General features: G+C 40.6%; 1 protein-coding gene across 5 annotated transcripts in view; it reads left to right on the forward strand.

Annotated features, from left to right (window-relative positions):
• tcf4 (transcription factor 4) overlaps nucleotides 1-9,431 on the forward strand; it is a 259,813-nt gene extending 250,382 nt beyond the window's left edge. For 3 of the 5 annotated variants that reach the window (XM_085413413.1, XM_085413410.1, XM_085413414.1), the window contains 3 exons: nucleotides 2,424-2,653; nucleotides 3,500-3,647; nucleotides 6,108-9,431. In XM_085413413.1, coding sequence (XP_085269539.1) covers nucleotides 2,424-2,653; nucleotides 3,500-3,647; nucleotides 6,108-6,156 — 427 coding nt within the window. In that variant the 3' untranslated portion in view covers nucleotides 6,157-9,431. Of the gene's footprint in view, nucleotides 1-2,423; nucleotides 2,654-3,499; nucleotides 3,682-6,107 lie in introns of all 5 variants that reach the window. The other 2 variants (XM_085413411.1, XM_085413412.1) reach the window with 1 other exon arrangement.
• The last annotated feature ends 10,291 nt before the right edge of the window (nucleotides 9,432-19,722 follow it).

The raw sequence follows: 19,722 nt of genomic DNA on the forward strand, positions 1-19,722 counted from the left end.
AAAAACGAGACTTTGAGTCCGTGTTCACCTGGCATCTCCCTTTTTAACTGAGCGGCTGGTTAAGTTACGGCGCTGTTGAGGGAGGAGCAGAGGTTCCTGGTGGACATGCAGCTCCTGTTTGATCCCGTCAGTCTCTCCATGGTCTTGAGCCTGGTTTTAACTGTTTCTCACACACCAGAGTAGAGCCAGCAGTCAATATTCTCAAAGAAGTGTTGTCTCGCTGTGTCAGGGTCGGGAAATCAACTGCAATGAAAACACTTATGGATTTTCTTGCTGTTGGCGAGAAAGCTTAATGTTTTAAAGGTGTGAAACCTACTCATTATGGATGTAAACACTTAAGCAAGCAAAATATGAAGCGATAGAAAGTGTTGTTGTTTTTTCCCGTCCTGGATACAGTGGAGCAGCCTTCAGCCCTCCAAAGATAAACAAGATGTTTATTGTGGTTTCTTTTCACCTGGAGGACAACTCAATCGGAAACATTTGGATCCTAAACCCAGAAATTTGTACATGATGGTGGCGGTCATGTTGATAATTATGAGGTTGATGATACTGAAGGTTTTTGAAGATGAAGATGAGGAACATAATACTTGTTTTTTTTTAACTGATGCTTTTTTACAGGGTTTGGGAACATATTGTCATGTGATCCAGCAGGAAAGCACACATTTGTATAGCTTCTAACTCAAACTACCATAAAAATATAATTTCTACCAGCAGGGTTGTGCAGTCCGATTATTCGGTGCATCTTTGCAGAGGAATTGCACGGATTGCCTACTTAAAAAAAACGATATATATATCTGATTGTCTTTCTCGACATAAACTAAGCACTCTTTCTTATTATCTTCTTATAAACTCGCTCACTCTCATGTTGTCAGCAGAATGCAGCATGGCACATGATTAACAGCAGTGAGTGACCCAGTGTCCTGAAAGGGTTCAAAGTGACAGAAAGCAGAAGGCAGAGATTTGTGAAAACGCCCTTTAGCCCCAAGTTGAAGTCACCAGCTTTGTATCCAGGCAACCATATGCACAACAAATCACGTGATCACAAGAGTTAAAAAAATCTGTGGTAAAAGTTGTTATTATTTTGACTGTTATTGCACCCCAGAAGATTATCAGACACCCCTACTAACCACACCTCTGTGTCTGTCTCCTCAGCTCATTGAGACTAGCACCTTGTGGATGTTTTCATTATATACCAAACACTCTCAAATTTGACCGTCTGTTTAAGCCACAGATTTTCCCATGTCTACCTGTTGTTGTGCTGTGACACATCAGAGTCACTCCCCGTGTACAGTGTTGCCTGCTTTTTCAGTCCCTGAAGGGAAACTCAAACTTTATTCAGTTTGTATTTAAGATGCGAGTTGTTTCTAGCCTAACAAACCTGACTTATAGATATTTTTCAAAGGTAAGAACGCTTAAACAATCACGAGGATGCTAGGAGACTTGTCAGTCTCATAACCACTGCAGAGATCAAGTAATAAGGCAGTTTTGTTTTACTGTTAACCACCAAATAAACTAGCTTAGCTAGTGACAGCCAGTTAGAAAATATCCAGGCCTGGAATATTCCAGGCTTTGATAATATATACATTGTATGTTATGTATCTAGTTATTCTGGATTGATTTTAGGTACATAAAACATCTTGAAGACTAAAAGAGCCTTCATTGTCACTCTGTTGAAGAGGTGCTGTATATACAATGTGTGCTTTAAAACACAAATACCTTCTGATGAGTTACCAAAAGTGATATGGAAGTAGCATGACCAGATGATCCCAGTGCTGAGTGGGAGAGTTAATCAAGTTAGTGCTGCTGTGCAAACAGCAGTCTGTGTGCATGCTGCTGAAGAAAGTCTCTCCCACCAGCACTGCATCAGATTGATTTCTGTTATTACTGTGATGCAGTGAGCCACTATTATTAGCTTTTTATGTTTTTATGTCTTTTTATGTCTAAGCATTTCACTGCATATCGTACTGTGTATGACTGTGTACGACTGTGTACGTGACAAATAAAATTTGAATTTGATTTACCTAGTGGATTTAAGAGGGCAAGCAAAGTAAACAGAGTTCCATGTCAGCAATTTTTTTTCTGTTTTTTCCATGTTAGTCTTCTTTATTTCAAGAATTATCTTCAAACTGCTTCTTGATGTGACCCCACATCAAGCAGAGAATATGTGACAAAGTAAATAAAAAACAGAGTAGCCCTTGAAACTGCCAGAATGCAGCCCAGCATGGTGTCTGTTCCCAAACCCTGCTGTTGTTGTAACCTTGCTTCTGCAAACCTGCAGCACTGTAGGTTTGTATTAAAACGAGACAGGTATGCAAACACCACCTTCATCTTCAAATCCTCCTTCTCGCTCTCCTCTTCTCCCACCTTCATCCCCTGCTTCTTCTTCCATTTCTCGTCCTTGTCTTCATCGTTGGTCTCTGTAGCAACAATGACGATGAGGACCTGACTCCAGAGCAGAAGATGGAGAGAGAGAGGGAGCGAAGGATGGCCAACAACGCACGGGAGCGTCTTCGTGTCCGCGACATCAACGAGGCGTTCAAGGAGCTGGGCAGGATGGTCCAGCTGCACCTGAAGAGCGACAAACCTCAGACAAAGTTGCTGATCCTGCACCAGGCCGTGGCTGTCATCCTCAGTCTGGAACAACAAGTCCGAGGTTGGTTTCAAGTGAAGCACTGCATTACAGCACGTACATTTGCCTTGTATGTATTTTAGGAAATAGAGTGGTAATAAAATATGGATATAACTTCCAGGTCTGAAAAGTGAAGCCAATGAGGAAGTCATTTAAACCTGTGTTAAAGTGTATTAGAAAACCTGCCTTCAGCTCGCTTGCTCTGTGATCTCAGTAATGACTTTCCTGATGAGTTTATGGTCTCATTGACTGTAATTTAATTTGTATAAAGCAGATAAGAAGTTTTCATTTATTCCTGTCACACAACCTGAAAATAAACAAATAAAACTGTCAGTGACCTTGAACCCTCTTCTTAAAAGATATAACTGCTTTCATATATATGTCTTATTCACAACAAATAGCATGAAAAACTACTAACTAACTAGAGGCCTTTTTGGAAAGAAACAACTGAAAACATGCTTGAAAATGCCTGTGTCTGAGAGAACTGTGTTACTTCTTGGTTTAAAAAAAAAAAGGCAAAAGAAATATGTTTTAAGCAGTTTACCATGATTGAATTAGGCTTCAACCATATCCCAGTTACAAATATAAGGTTTCTAAAAGAAAATCCCTGAGATATCCAGATGTTTCCGTCAGATAAAAGCACGATTTGATTCTGACAGGTTTAGGTGATAACACATATAAATGTAGTGTCCCAGGGTCTCCAGGAGAGGGCAGTAGTAGCACCTGTTGATTGTGTTCTTCTAGACCATAGTTTTGGGTTCTTGCCATCAGTCTGTGGGGATCGATGAATCCAGCTGAAGGAGAAACCTCACTGAGTAACGGACATAAGAGAAAACACCTGAAAACCATTCTCTGTCTCCTTCTGTCCAGAGCGAAACCTGAACCCAAAGGCAGCCTGTCTGAAGCGCCGCGAGGAGGAGAAGGTCACCGTGACATCAGACGGGACTTCCCTCTCACTGGCCGCAGCGCACCACTCCGCCGCCGCCATGGGTGATGGGCCGAACCCCATGGGACAAATGTAAAACGCAGCAACATCTCCTCCCCCCTGAATGGTCAGAAGATTTCACTTATAAACTAATCTGCTGTTGTACCTTTAACTCAAACCAGAGAATCAGTCATTCAAAAGAACAGTGCAAAAATATAATTGAAAGAATCTCATCACAAATCACAAGCAGAAAAAACATGCATGCAGCGACGATAAAGTAGTGTGAAGGCAATTTTTGTGTTTTGGCTTTTAGTTAATAAATTGGAAGTTTCTGTTTTTAGGGCTGTCTCCACGCATGGCAAGTTATAATTTGTTCATCACATGCCTGCCATTCCTTCATGTGCTGTCTGTGTACTTTTTAACTATTTCAAGCATTACAATACAACATGAGAAATCTCTTTGTCCTCACACCACAACTAGAAATATAACATTAGTTTTAATGGGATCTGCTGGTTTCCCAGAATAAAAGCTGTAAAATCTAATATGTCCACACTGAATCATCGATTTAATCACTCGATTTTATGAGCTTGAATTTAAAAACAAAACAATGAGCCTGAGATTGAAATAAATTGGTTCCTGAACTGCACTCACATATTTTTTTATATTTTGTTTTTTATATTATTAATTTTCAGATGGCAAAAAGCAGAATTGTTGTTTAAAAGGTTACAACTTACACAGACAGCATGTGAATCAAATCTCCCATTATTTGACTGAATTTGAAGAACAGAGCATATTTAGGCTGACTAAAAACAGAAGCCAAGCACATGAGAGAGTTTCTGTCTGGTCTGGGTACACATTAACAACAGATTGGCAGTAAGTGCGATTTTTAATGTGTGATTGTGTGTTTGTCACTGTTTTTGAATTGGACTTGTGTCGTACAGTCACATTGCTTTTGTGTTTGCATGTTTTAATGTGTAAGTGAGCTTCTTTACTGAAGTTCTGTAGCCTTGAAGTAGTAAAGGTGTTTGATGAGGAGGAGGCGTCACCTAACACAAAACCACAGTTTCTCTACAAAGAATTTGCAGTGAAGGAAATAAAATAACACCTTCACTGAATTATTTATACACTTCACCTTCTTAGCACAATCATGACTCTGGTAACTTTAAGTGGGATGAACCAGATGCACCAAAACATTTATGTGTATTATTGTCAGTGTATAGTATCTATCATTGAATATAGTAGGCTAAGAATACTTGCATGAATATATTAAACTCTGACTTCCTCCTTGTTTTACATTTCTGATCATTAACTATGAGTTGAGCTCCTTTGGCCTCTGTTTATTCCCAGTAAACTTTCCAATAAACTATGTAAAGAAAATGTATAATAACGTATTTATGAACTGGAAACTTGTTTCTATTAATTAAACTCTGACATCCAGAAGTCAGTGAATGAATTCTATAAAAATTCCCCTCTTTGAGGGACATCTGTAAGTTTTCAAACATTTGTTGCTGCTCGGCAATAACTAAGAGCCTTGGACATTGGACTTGCTATTGTCATTCAGATTCAGATAGGCTCAGGGAAAAATGCACAAAAGCTATCTGGCAAAAAGCTTTTCCCACAGAATCAAATACTGCTGTTCTCTCCAATATTGCTACCACTGCAAGATTATGCACATTGTTTCCATTAGCACCTGTGCCTTGAAGCGGCAGTTGCCTTTAAAAGAGTGATCTGAGAGGTCTGCAGTAGGAGGTTTGATAGGAGGTGGATAAATTTCTCAGTCAGGAGGATAAAGTTCACATTTTATGCACATTCATTTCCGTTTGAACTGCTTTTTACTTTCGCTTACTTCTTAGTAGATACCAAAATTACCTGGTTAGGTTAATAAAAATTCAACTTTGAGAGCATTAACCCTTCGCACTGAAAGACTGCACTTTGCCATTGGGCTTAATGCCACGTGGCTATCGTGGCTCAAGAGTTGGCAGTTCGTCTTTTAATGAAGGTTGCCGGTTTGAGCCCTGGCTCGGACAGTCTCAGTCGTTGTGTCCTTGGGCAAGACACTTCACACGTTGCCTACTGGTGGTGGTCAGAGGGCCCGGTGGCGCCAGTGTCCGGCAGCCTTGCCTCTGTCAGAAGTGCCCCGGGGCAGCTGTGGCTACAATGTAGCTTGGCATCACCAGTGTGTGAATGTGTGGATGACTGAATGTAGTGTAAAGCGCTTTGGGGTCCTTAGGGATTAAGTTAAGCGCTATACAAATACAAGTCATTTACCATTTAATAACACACAGTATGTGTTGGAAGTCATCCCAGTCTCACTAGTACCATCAGTTTGTTGAATCACGGTACTTGCACCTGATTCATAGCTTTAAGGTTGCAGCAGCTTTGACAAAACTGCAATATTTGACATCCTGGGAATAAAAATTTCTAGGTGGTTCAGAATGAATCATATTAGTCATAATCATCAAAATATGTACTTTTACTAAAAGTAGTATTCTCTGGTCTTTCCGATATCAGTATCGGCTTATTTGTCTGTTTTTTCCTTCATTGTCTCTCCAGGTCCAAGGTGCCAGAGTTCATCAAGATGATGAGTGACCACTTCCTCTGAAGGCATTTCCATGACAACCTGGCAATCAATCAAAACTGTTGTTGCTTCAGCCTGACCAATCAGTTTCTCTGGAACCCTAACCTGACCAATCAGATCAGCCTTTTTCTCTCCTCTCGTCTGTCGTCTCTGACCCTCCTCTTTGTCATCGTCTCCTTCTTCTATCAAGAACACAAACTGCAGAGTCACGTTAGTTGCTTTCGTCACTTTGCATCTCCAGCTGAAGTGAACTGAATGCTTCTTTGCGGAGACCTAAAAAATGCCGCTGTGACATGGCTGCTATGAAGCGGCAGCTTTTGACACAAAGTGACAGCAATGGACAAGTCTTTGGAATCACACCATCGAAGAAACTTCTTCTTGTGCTACATGTTTTATCAGCATTCCCAGTTTTAAAGAACAAAAGGGTTCTATATAAATATATATAGTATATATATATATATATATATAATTATATATATATATATATATGAGAAAAGGAAAAAATAATAAAAAATTTATACTGCACGCGGGCAGTGAGGAGGGAAGGGGTTGGGGAGGGATGTTCAGAATGACACAAAACATATCACAAAGTGTTTAAAGAGATTTTTTGTAACAAAAGCAACATTGCGCAGCTGTTGTTGAATGCAGCTCCAGCGCATCTCTGACTGAATGGCAATCTAACGCCACACTGTGGATGAAGCTGTGCCTGATCTCCTCTTGGATGCAAACCAGTCAGATAGATACACACGGAGAAACAAAGGAAACAAAACTAAGAAATGAACACAGGCTGCATACTCAGACACAAACAGTAAGCAAATTTCCAACTATAAATCAAAATGAAGAAAACATTAGGGCACCAAATGTGTTGCAATCATGCAGCTTTTCAGAGGTGCTTGAATTGCTGACTGATTTGAATGAAAACTTTTGCCAATGCTTGACTATCAGAGGCATCTAGAAAGAAGCAGGGCCAACAAGAAGTTACGACTTCTTCCCTTTCTAATGCATTCCCTTACAAAGTGCAAACATTTGCATTGTCAGTGTAAAAGAACCTGAACATTAGTGCTCCTTGCTGGTGCACACATTGAGTTTTTGGAGACTGTAAACTCGTGTAAAGTTATTGTGTGAACACAAATCCAAAAGCCAGGATATTTATACCCAAATGACCCGTGTGTATCTACTGGGAGGAAGAGAGTTCTTAAGGGAATCAATCACTGAATCAGTCAATCAGCGAGTGACTCCAGAGGGACTGGGGAATATTGACGAATTACAATGGATAGACAGAAAAGCAAAATGATGCAGAAATAGGAAAACTGTACTGTTAAATGTGGCAGGAAGGAAAGGCTTTCATGGCATCCTCGTTTTAGATTGTTGTTGTGGGTTCAATTTACAGAAAGAGCTGTAGAGCAAACATTCTGAATCAGTCTTTTGTCAGCTATCCAATGACAAAGTTTGAGAGTGGAATCCAGACTGTTACTGAAATCTAAGGATTGCTGAACAGATGGTTGAGGGGACGGACAGATGACAGGAAAGATTTTTCAATTGACGAAGTGGTTTAGAGCTGGCCTGATCACTGGAGTGAATTCTATTCCATGATTAGCACATTCCCTGAAGGCCTGAACTCTGAGAGTTGGTATGAAGGGGATTAAAAGCTAGAGGGAGAGAAAAGGAAAAGCAGAGAATCCACTGGTTTCAATGACTAATGACGCTGCAGGGGAAGTAAGGGAACAGTCATCAGGGCAAGGGGTGTATAATTCTTTTCAAGGGTGCAAGCAGCAGTTGTGAAACCATTCCCGTGTTTGAGTCATTTGATTCCCTCATTTCCTGATTGATCTTAGCCCTAAATATCTAACCCAGCCTCCAAATTCAGAGAGCTTGAGTAGGGGGGACTTTCCAATTGACACTTGCTGGCTGGGAACAACTCTGTGGCCTTGTGTGCATTTTGACCTTTCGTCCATAGGCAAAAGTAGTTTTCACAACTTACCTTTTCCTATAAGGATAAAGACGTTAAGAAACTATTTGCAGTGCTGATGTGGCGGATAGGGAAAGCAGAGGTTTTGTGGCTTGTGACGTTAGTGCTTCCAATTGGTGTTTAGGGGTAGCCTGTTGGTTTGGCATGCATTTGACAGTGCTTCAGTTGTGGATGCTATCTTTTAAACAGTGTGGATGGGGTTGGGGGAGGGAGGAGGGGATGACAATGAAAAATTGAGCTGTTTTGCCAGACTTGGTGTTACATTGATGACTGCCAGCATTTTGAATAGCTTTTAGATTAGATCAGGAGGCCTGTTTGAAACAATGACCACCCAGATTCCCTGACTGGACCGGGGAAAACTGCACACCGAAGTAGCAGTTTTAGCACCTGGTCATGTTCCAACACAACAACTCTGTCACAGCACAGTTGGTGCTTCTGCACCAGAGAAACAAATATGGGCCGACTCTGGCTTATATCTGCAACTACCAGAATGAGGAAGGTTTCAGGTTTTACCGGTTTTGTCTTTAGCATTAGCTACAATTAGCTGCACTTAACAGCTATGAACCTGTTAAGTGCAGCTAATTGCTGCTAATTCCAGTTTGAAAGTCCAACCAATAATATGTTACTTTACTCTGTACTCAAAGTGTGTTCAGTTCTATGCCATGTTTCTTGATTTGATAGTCGTAGATGAGAAAAGGAACAGGAACAGGAAAAATCCTGATGTCGAAGGTTATGACCACCTAAGTGAGAATTGGAATTAGTAGATAAATCAAAGCTACTGAGAATATCTGCAAGAATTGTGGTGTAAGTCTGGAAGTCCCCCTTCACACCAGTTTGAACCACGGTTTGAACCCCTCTAAGTCCAGGCCTATGTTTAATCCCCAGTCCCAGTGCTCTGCTGACCCTAGCCTTATGAGCCCTGAACTAGAGTCTATAGCCCCTCTTCCCAGCCTCTTGCCCCACTTAAGCGGTCCCACAGATGCAATTTGAACATTCACACTTCTACCAATGTGCCTTTTTAGAGTTCATATCATTCGAGTTGCCAGAGGAGGACATTTACCTGGTCTTTTAATAGGATGCAAGCTTAGGGAAACCTGTTCTTAGTCGTTAGGTTCTATGCAGTCAGGTTTTTTACCAGACCTGGGAATTTAAAAAAAGCTAAAAAGGAAAAAAAAAAGTATTTTTTTGGATAAAAAAAAAAAACCTAAACTGTATTTAATGTACTGTACGCTTATATGTAAGTAGACAGCGTGTTCTGGCTTCAAGCCAATGGGACAGATGCTTGATTTAGCAAGACTACCCCCCATCCCAGTCCTCCCCATCCCCCAAAGTCCTCTATAACTCCAGCCCCACTTTCCTGTTCCGAGCCCCAACCCTGTTTCCATGGTGAACAACGCGTCTCTTCTTGTATTATAGCTTATCAGCTTTTTATCAATATTTGATCGGCTTGTCCATGAGCCAATGTAGTCTTCAGTACAAAGTGTGTGGTTGTATGTTGTTAAACTAATTTTCTTTTTTGTTCCCCCTCCCTCTCTCTTTCTCTCTCTTGCTCTCTTTTATAAGAAGAATCTTTTCTCTTATTACTTTTTTTTGTCTGTTCTGGTTTACATGTCTATTACAGAAAATGTAAAAAACAACAAAAAAAAGACAAACACAAAAAAACACAATTCGCTATCTGGCAGCATTGTTAACTGTCGGTGGTCATTTTGACGTGGTTAAAATTCTACCCAATCAACAGGAAGGCACGGAAACTGGAAAAGAATCTATTTGAATAAATCAATCTATATATAAATGTACAAAAAATATATACAATATATAACGAGGGTGCCGTTTTCTGTTATTTTTTTAATTTTCCGTTGCAAAGGGAGTGTTTGCTTGGCAAGGAGTTCTTTTCTCAAAGACTGAACTGGCGGAAGTTGGCGAGGCCCCTCAGTGTTATAAATTTTCAACTGACTTCGTTGTATTCTCCGTTGTTGCCACCCTCTGACTAGTACGGCACCCTGCGCAGGACAAAATGGGACCGGAGTTCCATCAGCTCCATTCACTGCTATCTATCCAAGGCAACAACAACACACAGACATTTGTAAATTGTATGCAAGAAAATGGCAAACTTTACCATTATTTTGAAATTGTGTATGTAAAAGTTATATTTTTACATGTAGACTGTTGTTATTTTGTGTTTTAGAAATATGTTGTATTGGTTTTTTTCTTTTGTTAAAAGATGAAAAAGTAAAATTCAGTGTGTGTTGAAAAAATGTGTCACATTGAAAATGTAGTGAGGTCAAAAGTTCAGAAATCAGTTTTTTTTATTATTTTTCAATATTATGTTTATATCTGTGGGGGGCATTTTTGAGGGTTAGAGGGAGGAATCAGAAATCATGAAAGGGATATGACATTAATTCTCCATGCCTCATGACATTACATTTTTAATTGTATTTTTTCGCAGAGATGTGTGTAAATAGCCATCAGCCATCATTTTCTGTGGGGTGAAGATTTGCCAGTGAGACACGATGATCATGATGATGAACTTGTTTTGACTTTTCAGTGCGGTCGTATTCGTCGGGTTACAGTAGCCAGGTGCCAAGTTTTTGTTTCGATCAGTGGTGCTCTGTACTGTTTGTGGTTTTGGTTGGCAACATCTGAAGTGTAACTCAAACTGTCGTCTCCGCTTGCACCAAGCATCACTTGTATTAGAGCCAACGTTAGTCATTTATTTTGCGCGATTTAAGGAATTTTTTAAAAATTTCTTAAAAAATAAAAATTCTAATTTTTGCAATAACAAAAGAATTGAAAATCTGAAACAAGCGATGATGAAATCTTGACTGAGGTACCCAAAGAGTGTTTACAAATGCACTGATTTTGTCGCCAGGTTGCGAGCCAGCTCTGACTGCTGTGCATTTATTTTCCTTATGATGGCATATAAATGTGGATGGAAAAAAAGAGATCCTCAACACCTGATTCAAGATTAACGGGAACATTTTGTTTAGAGATTGGAGCTTTGCTAAAGCTCCGGTTACACGGGGCTAAAGACTGGCTGGCAATTCCCTGGCAACCACAGATCACTAAGAAAAAATGTGTATTCCCCAACCAGTTGAGAGTGGTTGCTCAAGAGTTCTTGCATTTGCTAGGGAAAACTGGTTGCAAAGAGCTTTATGGTGTTGCACTGAAAACCTTGTAGTTGCGTTGGTTGCTAGCAGATTACAGTGGTAGTTGTAGTTTACATGATCCACGATGTGGACTCACCAGCTACTTGCCCAATGGTAGTAAAACTGTGGAAAGTGCAATGCAAACAACAGCTATGTGAATTTATAGTCAAAGTTGAGCATTTTGGAAACATAATGTTGGTTGCAGAGGTTAAGCATAACTTTTGCAAGTTTCACTATGATTTGTTCACATCATCCATGCAAATTGCAGACAACCATGACAATCTATTCAGGTCAGTTGAATTTTATTTATATTGCACCAAATCACAACAACAGTTGAGTCAAGGCACTGTGGCGACTGAAGCAATCATAAGGAGTTTTTTTTGTACAGCGTCCTCTTTGCGATCAATTGTAATTAACAGCTGTCAGCAACCACTTTGCTTATTGACCAGAGGTTGCCAGGTTGCCAACCGGACTTTGAGGCCAGTGTGACTGAGGCCTAATATAAAGAAGCAGGTCATCAGCAAATAATTGTATCAGCTATTTCCCCAAAAAGAACTCAGATGATGTGCAAGGCAGTTTCAGTCATTTGTTTCTAGTGTTTGCCATTGAAATTGAGCTTTTTGTCAGCAGGAAAAGCTACTCAGATTTGGACCTAGGTTAAACACAAGGATTGAATCTGTCAGTCCAAGTGCTACATGTATTTTTTAAGTAATGTTATTTTTGTGATGCTTCATTTCATATTTTCTCTTTGTTGTATAATCAAGTCATCTCCAGAATTACAGTACCTTCATTTTTTGTTACCCCTGGTGTTCTTATTAGCCAAAATGTTAACATTTTTGTTTCTTTTTCCTCCTTGTTGTACATACACACCTCATTTCTTTTTCAGTGACTGTGCCATGAGCTTTGTAATCTGTTACTCTGTACCAGTTTTACTGCAATAATGAGTTGAATTCAAAATGGCCACTCCTGTCCTTTGTTTTTCCAGGAAACTTTTTTCTATTTTCTCACAACTCTAAGGCTAAGCGAGCATTTGGGTATATTCCACAGATGAGCACTTGCCAAGATCAGTAGCACAATAACTTTGGTATATTTATATCATAGAAAAAAGCAGTTTCAAAAGAATTTTAAAAAAATATACTCAACATTTTTCCAGACAACTTCCTGCATAACTTATCATAAATGAAAATAGCAAATGAACAATCAGTTTTTCCACTGCCAGAAAGAGTATGTTTATAATTCCTCACAATATTTATGATAATTTCTTTATGCTGTCTTATCAGTTTCATATACATAAATCAGTGCAGTTGTCTTACTAAAACCACACTAGTATTTTAGCTGGTTGTGTTGTGCTGATGAAGGCACATAAAGGTTATTTCACATTTCAATAGGGCCTATATGAAGAAAAAGAGCGCACAGCCAAGAGATTTTCTAATTTCTGAGACAATCTGAAGTAAATCTGTTTCAGACAGCGATAGTTTAGTGTTCAGTGCTATGAGAAGAAAATCAAAAGATTTCTGTCAATTCCAGATTATTTGCTCATAGTTGAAATCACTGATGTTAAGTGCCAACTAACCATTCCTAGCACACATTTTCACACATATCCAGTAAGAAGATGGTTATCGGTTTTATCCTTGTGCATCCAAAGTGTTACCAGGTGTATGATAGTTATTGTATTTGTACAATAAGTTAGCTCTTTGTACAATGTACAATCAATAATTCTAAAAACCCCTAAATGTATGATCATTTTGATGTCATAGTGTCATCATCTTTTTTTCCATAAGAGTAAAATGTTGCAGAACTAATTTGGAAACAGTCTGATTATTTATCTCCAGCAGTCATCACTCAAAGCTTTTTCGTATGTCACAAGTTACTTTTGTTGAACACAGCTGTCCTCAAGTTGTATTCGATAAGGTTTATGGTACAAAATGACCTATTTGCTTATGTGCCAGGATGCTGAGTGTGTCCTGCAACCTAAAAAAAGCAATCCAGTGCATTTGTTACCGTGAATAATGAACTACAGCTTTAAACATCTTTTAATTCATAGACACTCAAATTACATTTTGGGGGTTTTAATGTATGGAAGTTACCCTCTGAAATAAAGTAACTGTGTAGTGTTAAAATTATTCATACCTACGGAGTTTTGGCTACAGAAAAACCTTTTAACCTAGCTTAGCATAAAGAATAGAGTAGCACCATCAAAACTTACACCTTCTACCATTTTAAAGTTAGCTAGCTATCTGTTTACAATTACAGCTGAGTCAGCCAGTGTTTGCTGATAGCAGTCATGACCTTGCTGAAACCTGATGACCTCACTAAACGGACAGGACTTTTGACAAGCTGGATACAAGCAGTAGCTGCAGGTCAACAAACAGCTCTTAATGCTAACTACTGCGGAAACCACAATGTCCTAATTTAACATTCCTATTGCTACACCTGCCTAATAAACACAACACAACCCAATGCTGAAGACATAATGAACATTATATCTGGGTGTCAGATAGTGCCATATATTTACCACCAGGCATGTGGAGAAATGTTTATTTGGGTGAAATATGCATTTAGAAAGAGCTTGGAGTGAACTCAGACCACACTTATATTTGCAATTCTCCACCAAGCACATCTGTAACCAGAAGGTCGCCGGTTCGATCCCCGGGCTCTCTGTCCTGGTTGTTGTGTCCTTGGGCAAGACACTTTACCCTACCGCCTACTGGTGTTGGCCAGAGGGGCCGATGGCGCGATATGGCAGCCTCGCTTCTGTCAGTCTGCCCCAGGGCAGCTGTAGCTACAACTGTAGCTGCCTCCACCAGTGTGTGAATGAATAGTGGCATTGTAAAGCGCTTTGGGTGCCTTGGAAAGCGCTATATAAATCCAAGCCATTATTATTATTACAACCAACATCTTTCAAAAGGTGAACCCTTATTTCAAACTTTTCTATAAACATCTGTTTACAGGTTGTGTCTCTACCACTCGGTGAGCAGTTGCCAAGTGTGTACAGGCTAGTCAGCCTTTTCAAAGCAAACTAAAGGTGACCGTGGCAATCTGCAACCAAAGCAACCACAAGTGAGCCTGTCAGCAACCACTGGCCAACAAATTTTCCCTTTCAAGCTGAGGTTCCGATGCAGTCACGGTCTTGTATTTCGGCCTGGGTGAAATCTAAGGAATAATTTAAGGGTCTGAAACCAAGATATACTTTTTGGACCCAAAACACAGATTTAATGTATCATGGAACATATATTATAAATATCATGGAACTGTTTATGTGACACACAGTATGCTTTGCTTTGTAGTTTTCAGCAGTACAAACAAGCACATACAATGTTTCACATTCACCTTCTCACTCAGTAGATCATGTTTTTCAGTATTACAATAAGTAAAGTAAACTTACAAGTAAACGTATGTTTTTTCTTGCTGTACTTCAGTGACGAGGCAGAGAAGATAAACTAAATTCATAAAGCATAATTGCCCTTTTGCCAGTGCTTGGGCTTTTTTCACAGCATCTTTTCTCTTTTTCTCTCAAGCAGATGAAGCACATCCTGTAATAGAGGTAAACTTTAAGCTAAATTATTTATAAATTGGAATATATTTCTGGAGGGGCAAATCTTTTATACCTAAAAAAGTGAAAAGTAAATGTTCTCAAGCCAATTATTGAAAAAGTTTACATCATCCATTCAAGTGTAAGGAAGGTTTTACTGAAATAGGTTTCTTTTTTTTGAACATTTGACGTTAGTGACAACGGTGAGATATCGCCTTTCACAGCAAGAAACAAAAATTTAAAAAACATAAAAACACAGCAGTCACGTTCCTTCCTGCAAGACAAAGAAATGCAAGAGGTAAGAGTCTGTCTTTGATTGCACTTTCTGGTGTTTCCTTCATCTTTTCTTGTCTGCTTATTTGCTCTTGATGTTGTTACACTTGCTGTGCATGTTGTTGTTATTCCAGATCAGTGGAAATATTGGGGAATAGGTTTTGATGTCTGTGCTGAGGGTTTTATTCTCCTTCATGCAAGCCTGACAGTCCTGCCTGCTGGTTCTCATCTTATAATGATTCAATGAGGCTCATGTTCACGACCGTTCTGTAGCAATAAATGTGCAATTTTGATAACACGGTGCTTTCAAAGCTTTGCTTTTTTTCTTCATAGTTTGGAAGCCGTATGACATGCAGCTGATAGCTCCTATATGTTAAACAAGCCATCGTACATTTGTACATACAAATATACTACTTTGCTTCTCTTCCACAGTTACCTGTAGTCTAGTATACTAGTATACTGATATACAATGACAAACACTAGTTTCATATCAGTCACCCGTTCCTTCTATAGATATTTTGCTACTATGATAGCATTATTGTCACTATGACAGTATCTTTCCTTTTGATGAACATTTTAATGTGATTTTATATTTGTTGATTGCACAACATAAACTTAAATGAGCAAATCACTACAAATTATAATAAAATACTAGCACATAGAGTTCCCAGTGCTAATCTGTTATTTAAAGCTTATTTACTGTAATGAACAATTATGATTTGTTAATGTAAATCATAAAATATGATCCTGTAAAGAATAAAGCTTCTCCAGCCACTGTTTTCTTTCATGTGCAGCAAAGAGAAAAATAGAAAAATGCAGTAAAACAAAATGTTAAATTCTGCACTGTAATCCATAGTTACTGGAGAGAGGGTTGACACTGTTACTAACCAAAATACAGCTACAGCAGTCAGAGTTTAAAAGCCAAATAACTACAATAACCATCACAGCATAACTAAATTAACACAATGCTGTTAAAGACTTAAATTAATCATGTGTTACATTAAAGGTTGAGAAGGACTTTTGTTCATTTGGTTTGCACTTTTCCCCACCCAGGGCGTCACACTACCCGGGAGGAGGCCCTGTCTCAATGGCTAAAGACAAAAGTCTTTATGCACACTTGATACCACAGATTACATAAATGACATGACTGGCTGCATTGCTGCATGATGGACTGTGGTGTCTATACTGGCTATTTTTAGCCTGTTACTCAGTAAATTTTCCAGTCTAGAGATGAAAAACAGGGTTTGCACATGTACACACTGCTGCTCCTGAAACACATAAAATGCATTCCTCGTGTTCACTTTCACTCTTTTGGAATTTCTCTTTAATTCATTGTGTATGTGAAGACCCCACTTGACACTAACGCTTTAAGTTTCCAGCTTGTTTAAAAAGGCCTGGAGAGGTTCTCCATCACGTCAGTTTTAGAGGAGCCAGTTGCAAAGGTGCAGGGATTTCCTCCTGAGCTGATGATACTGATGATGCCTCAGCAATAACCTGCACTTTCAGCACCAGTCAGTGTGACGCTTTTGTTTTGACTCACTGAGGCGGTTTCATCTATTTGTGCCTACAAGCAACAGGTACTGACGTCAGTTTACCCGATGCTGCAGGGAAAGTTGTTTTGATATTAGTCAATATCCAATAAAAAAGTTTCATCAAGGAGAAGATCAGGAACAAAATGAAACATGACCAAAATTACACTAGTGGAATGTCTTTCATAACCAGCAGCATCTAGAGATGCAAAATGGCTCAAAACGTCTATTTTCTCAGTAAATCCACATATTTTGGTTAAATGATGTCTTCAGTGTTCCTCTATATGTGAAGGTTTTCATCTAAAGGTCAGAGCATATCTTTTTTTCTCCCAAATGTCTAGGAACTTCACCACGTTTAACATGTGCTCTGTGATTTGAAAATCATTACATTATGTCTTTATTTATATTTAACACAGTATCCCAACTATTATAGAATTATTTTTTTCTATAATTTTTCTATAGGAACACCCTCAGGTATTTATGGTTGCCTAAATGCTCTTGTTAGACTTTTCTCAACAGAAACAATAAGAAGGGGGGGGCATCTTAGTTGTCACTGGGTTTTGTGACCTCATACTTTACAGCATTCCCTGTGGAGGTGCAGCTATAGATTAGTCATTCAGGAATTGCCAAGAGTGACCTTTAGAATAGACTGTATTGATGTTGGAACTTGTTGCAACAGTAGGCTTGAGTACAAGGAAGGATTCACAGTTAAGATTACAGGAAATGCTGACTGATGAAGAGAAAGTCTGATTCCTACTTTGTATCTTACATGCCTATTGATTATTAAAAATGTAGAGTTGATAAATACCCTTGTTACTACGAATACTGGCTGTGAGTACACAAACAGATGGGGATCTGTGTAATACCACAAATGAAAGTACTGCTGTATCTCTTTGATTTTCACAAAGACATTGAGTCAGAATATAAATTTTCAGTGGAAAACACAGTCAGCAGAAACTCAGAGCAAATCATTTTCATGACCCTCGTCATTTACAATCACACTTACAACTTATTTTTGAAAAATAACAGTTTTGTTCTTCCATTGCACATAAGCCGTATTTTATCTCAGTCCTGAGTAATCTGTTTTCAAGTGACCTACCTAGTTAACAAAAAAGTAAAAAAAACTCAAAATCCCTCCACAGAGATGGTTGTTTATTGCAAACTGTGATATCTATACAAATCAATAAATACAGTGCTTTGAAATCTGGTCCTTTAAAATTTGTGATCTGGGGCCCCGGTCTGGATGGGCCTGGGCCCCCTTTCCCTGGTGGGTCGCGGAGTATGGGGGTACCTACTGGGGTCAGCGGGGGAGCTGGCCCCAGGGAGGGGTCACCTGCCCCTCCCTTCCATCCCTCCCCATCTCCAGCTGCCTCCCTCTTCCCGCTCCATCACAACCACCCACACATGCAGGACCTTGGAGTAGGGGTATGTCACCAGGGTGCAGAGGAGGCCACCCCCCCCCCCCCCTGTCCCCTTCTGGCTGCCCCTGCCTCAATTTTATCCCACAACTTAGACATTCACATTACTCACACTCTCATTACACATACATATAGGATCTTGGGGGTGGGCACGATACACGGAATCCAAAGTACCATCAGGGTGTATACCCCACCCCTGGCGTCGTTGCCCACCTCTCAATGTTAAATACACGTAGACATTGAGGGCCAGCAGGAGGGACCATGCGCTTACCTGCTGCTCCTTGGCAGGTAGCTCCATGCCCTCCTGGGTTTTAAATGCACCTTAGAACACACATGCATCAACACTACAATGAGCGGGTGGAGGGAGGTTTGGAGTCTTCTCTCACCCCCATTCTCTGCGACCTGCTGGAGCGGGGGGGCTAGGACTAGGAGGAGGAGTTGGCCGTTCGACTGCGGTCTGGAGTGTGGGGCCTCCCTGCTGCTGCGGAGTCGGGGCGGTCTGCCTCTCCCCACCGCAGGGAAAAGGGTAACACCACCTGGGTCTGGGTGCAGTTCCCCCCTCCAGGGGCAAGGGTACCTAGACCCGGTTTGTAGAGTACGCTTGGGGAGTGTGATTGTGTGTACAGCGTCTCTTTATGTCTGTCTCCACGTTGGTTGAGTGTGGAGTAAGTGTATATGAGAGCATGAGGGTGGGAATGGATGTTTGTGTCTGTGTGTGCCTGTATGTCTGTGTCTATATGTCAGGTTGGGTGTCAGGCGCCACCTCTCTGGGGACATCTCAGGCCCTCCAAGGTTTGGAGGCCTATCTCCCCCTACCACCACTTCCCCTGCCAGTGGCGGACTCCCTCAGACGTCGGTGTGTTGGTGGTTCTTTGTGTCCGGGGATGGGCGTCCAGTTACACACCGGCTCACTCCTTGGCGGCCGCTTATCGGGGCCTGGAGCCTGGGGCTCGCTCGGGCCACTTCGGAGGTGGGGTGCCCCCGGCCTCTCGGCCTGGGGCTCGGTCACTCAGGCACGGCTGGCTGCCGGCGGAGCTCACGGGCGCGTCACTGCAACTCCCCCTGGCTTCTGCTCCGCGGCTGCTGAGTGAGCCCTCATCTGGGACTCTCCTCAGCTCTTTCCGGGACAGTGGCGCAGCTGCCCCTCTGTTGGTCTTCCTTGGTCTCTTGTGTTCTGGGGGCCTCTGGATGTCTGGAGTTTTGATCTCCTCCATACCTGCTTCATGCCCTGGAGGACGGGGCTGTGGCCCCCCCACACCCTCTAGCAGATTATTACATGAAGGAACCTTTTAAAAAACAAAAAACAAGCGCGTCCATGCTCACAGGTGTACACACGGGTGATCACACCCACAAACTACACCCTTTTTGGCTCCTACCTCAAAGCACACTGTGTTCTGTTGATCTTATGTGCTGCACAATAATGTTTAATATTTAGTATTTACTGTCATATTCCCATATATCATTGTGATGTTGTTTATTCTATTACTCTTGTTCTCTTCTGCTTGTTTTCTTTTTTCTTTCTCAGCAGGTGACCCAGGTGATTGATATATGCATTTTTTTTCTTTTTTTCTTCTTTTTTTTCTTTTTCTGCCCGTTCTGTTGGTTTTTGTCTTTTGCCCTTCTCCCCTGTCCCTCTTCTCAGCTGTTTCTCTTTCCCTCTTTCTTTCTCCCCTTCTTTCCCCCAGTCAAGTCTGTCCCATGTTCAGTAAGTGAAAATAAAATA

Source organism: Rhamphochromis longiceps, linkage group LG7, assembly GCF_057381845.1.
Source record: "Rhamphochromis longiceps isolate RC_006_pf linkage group LG7, R_longiceps_female_GT1.1, whole genome shotgun sequence".
NCBI lineage: Eukaryota > Metazoa > Chordata > Actinopteri > Cichliformes > Cichlidae > Rhamphochromis > Rhamphochromis longiceps.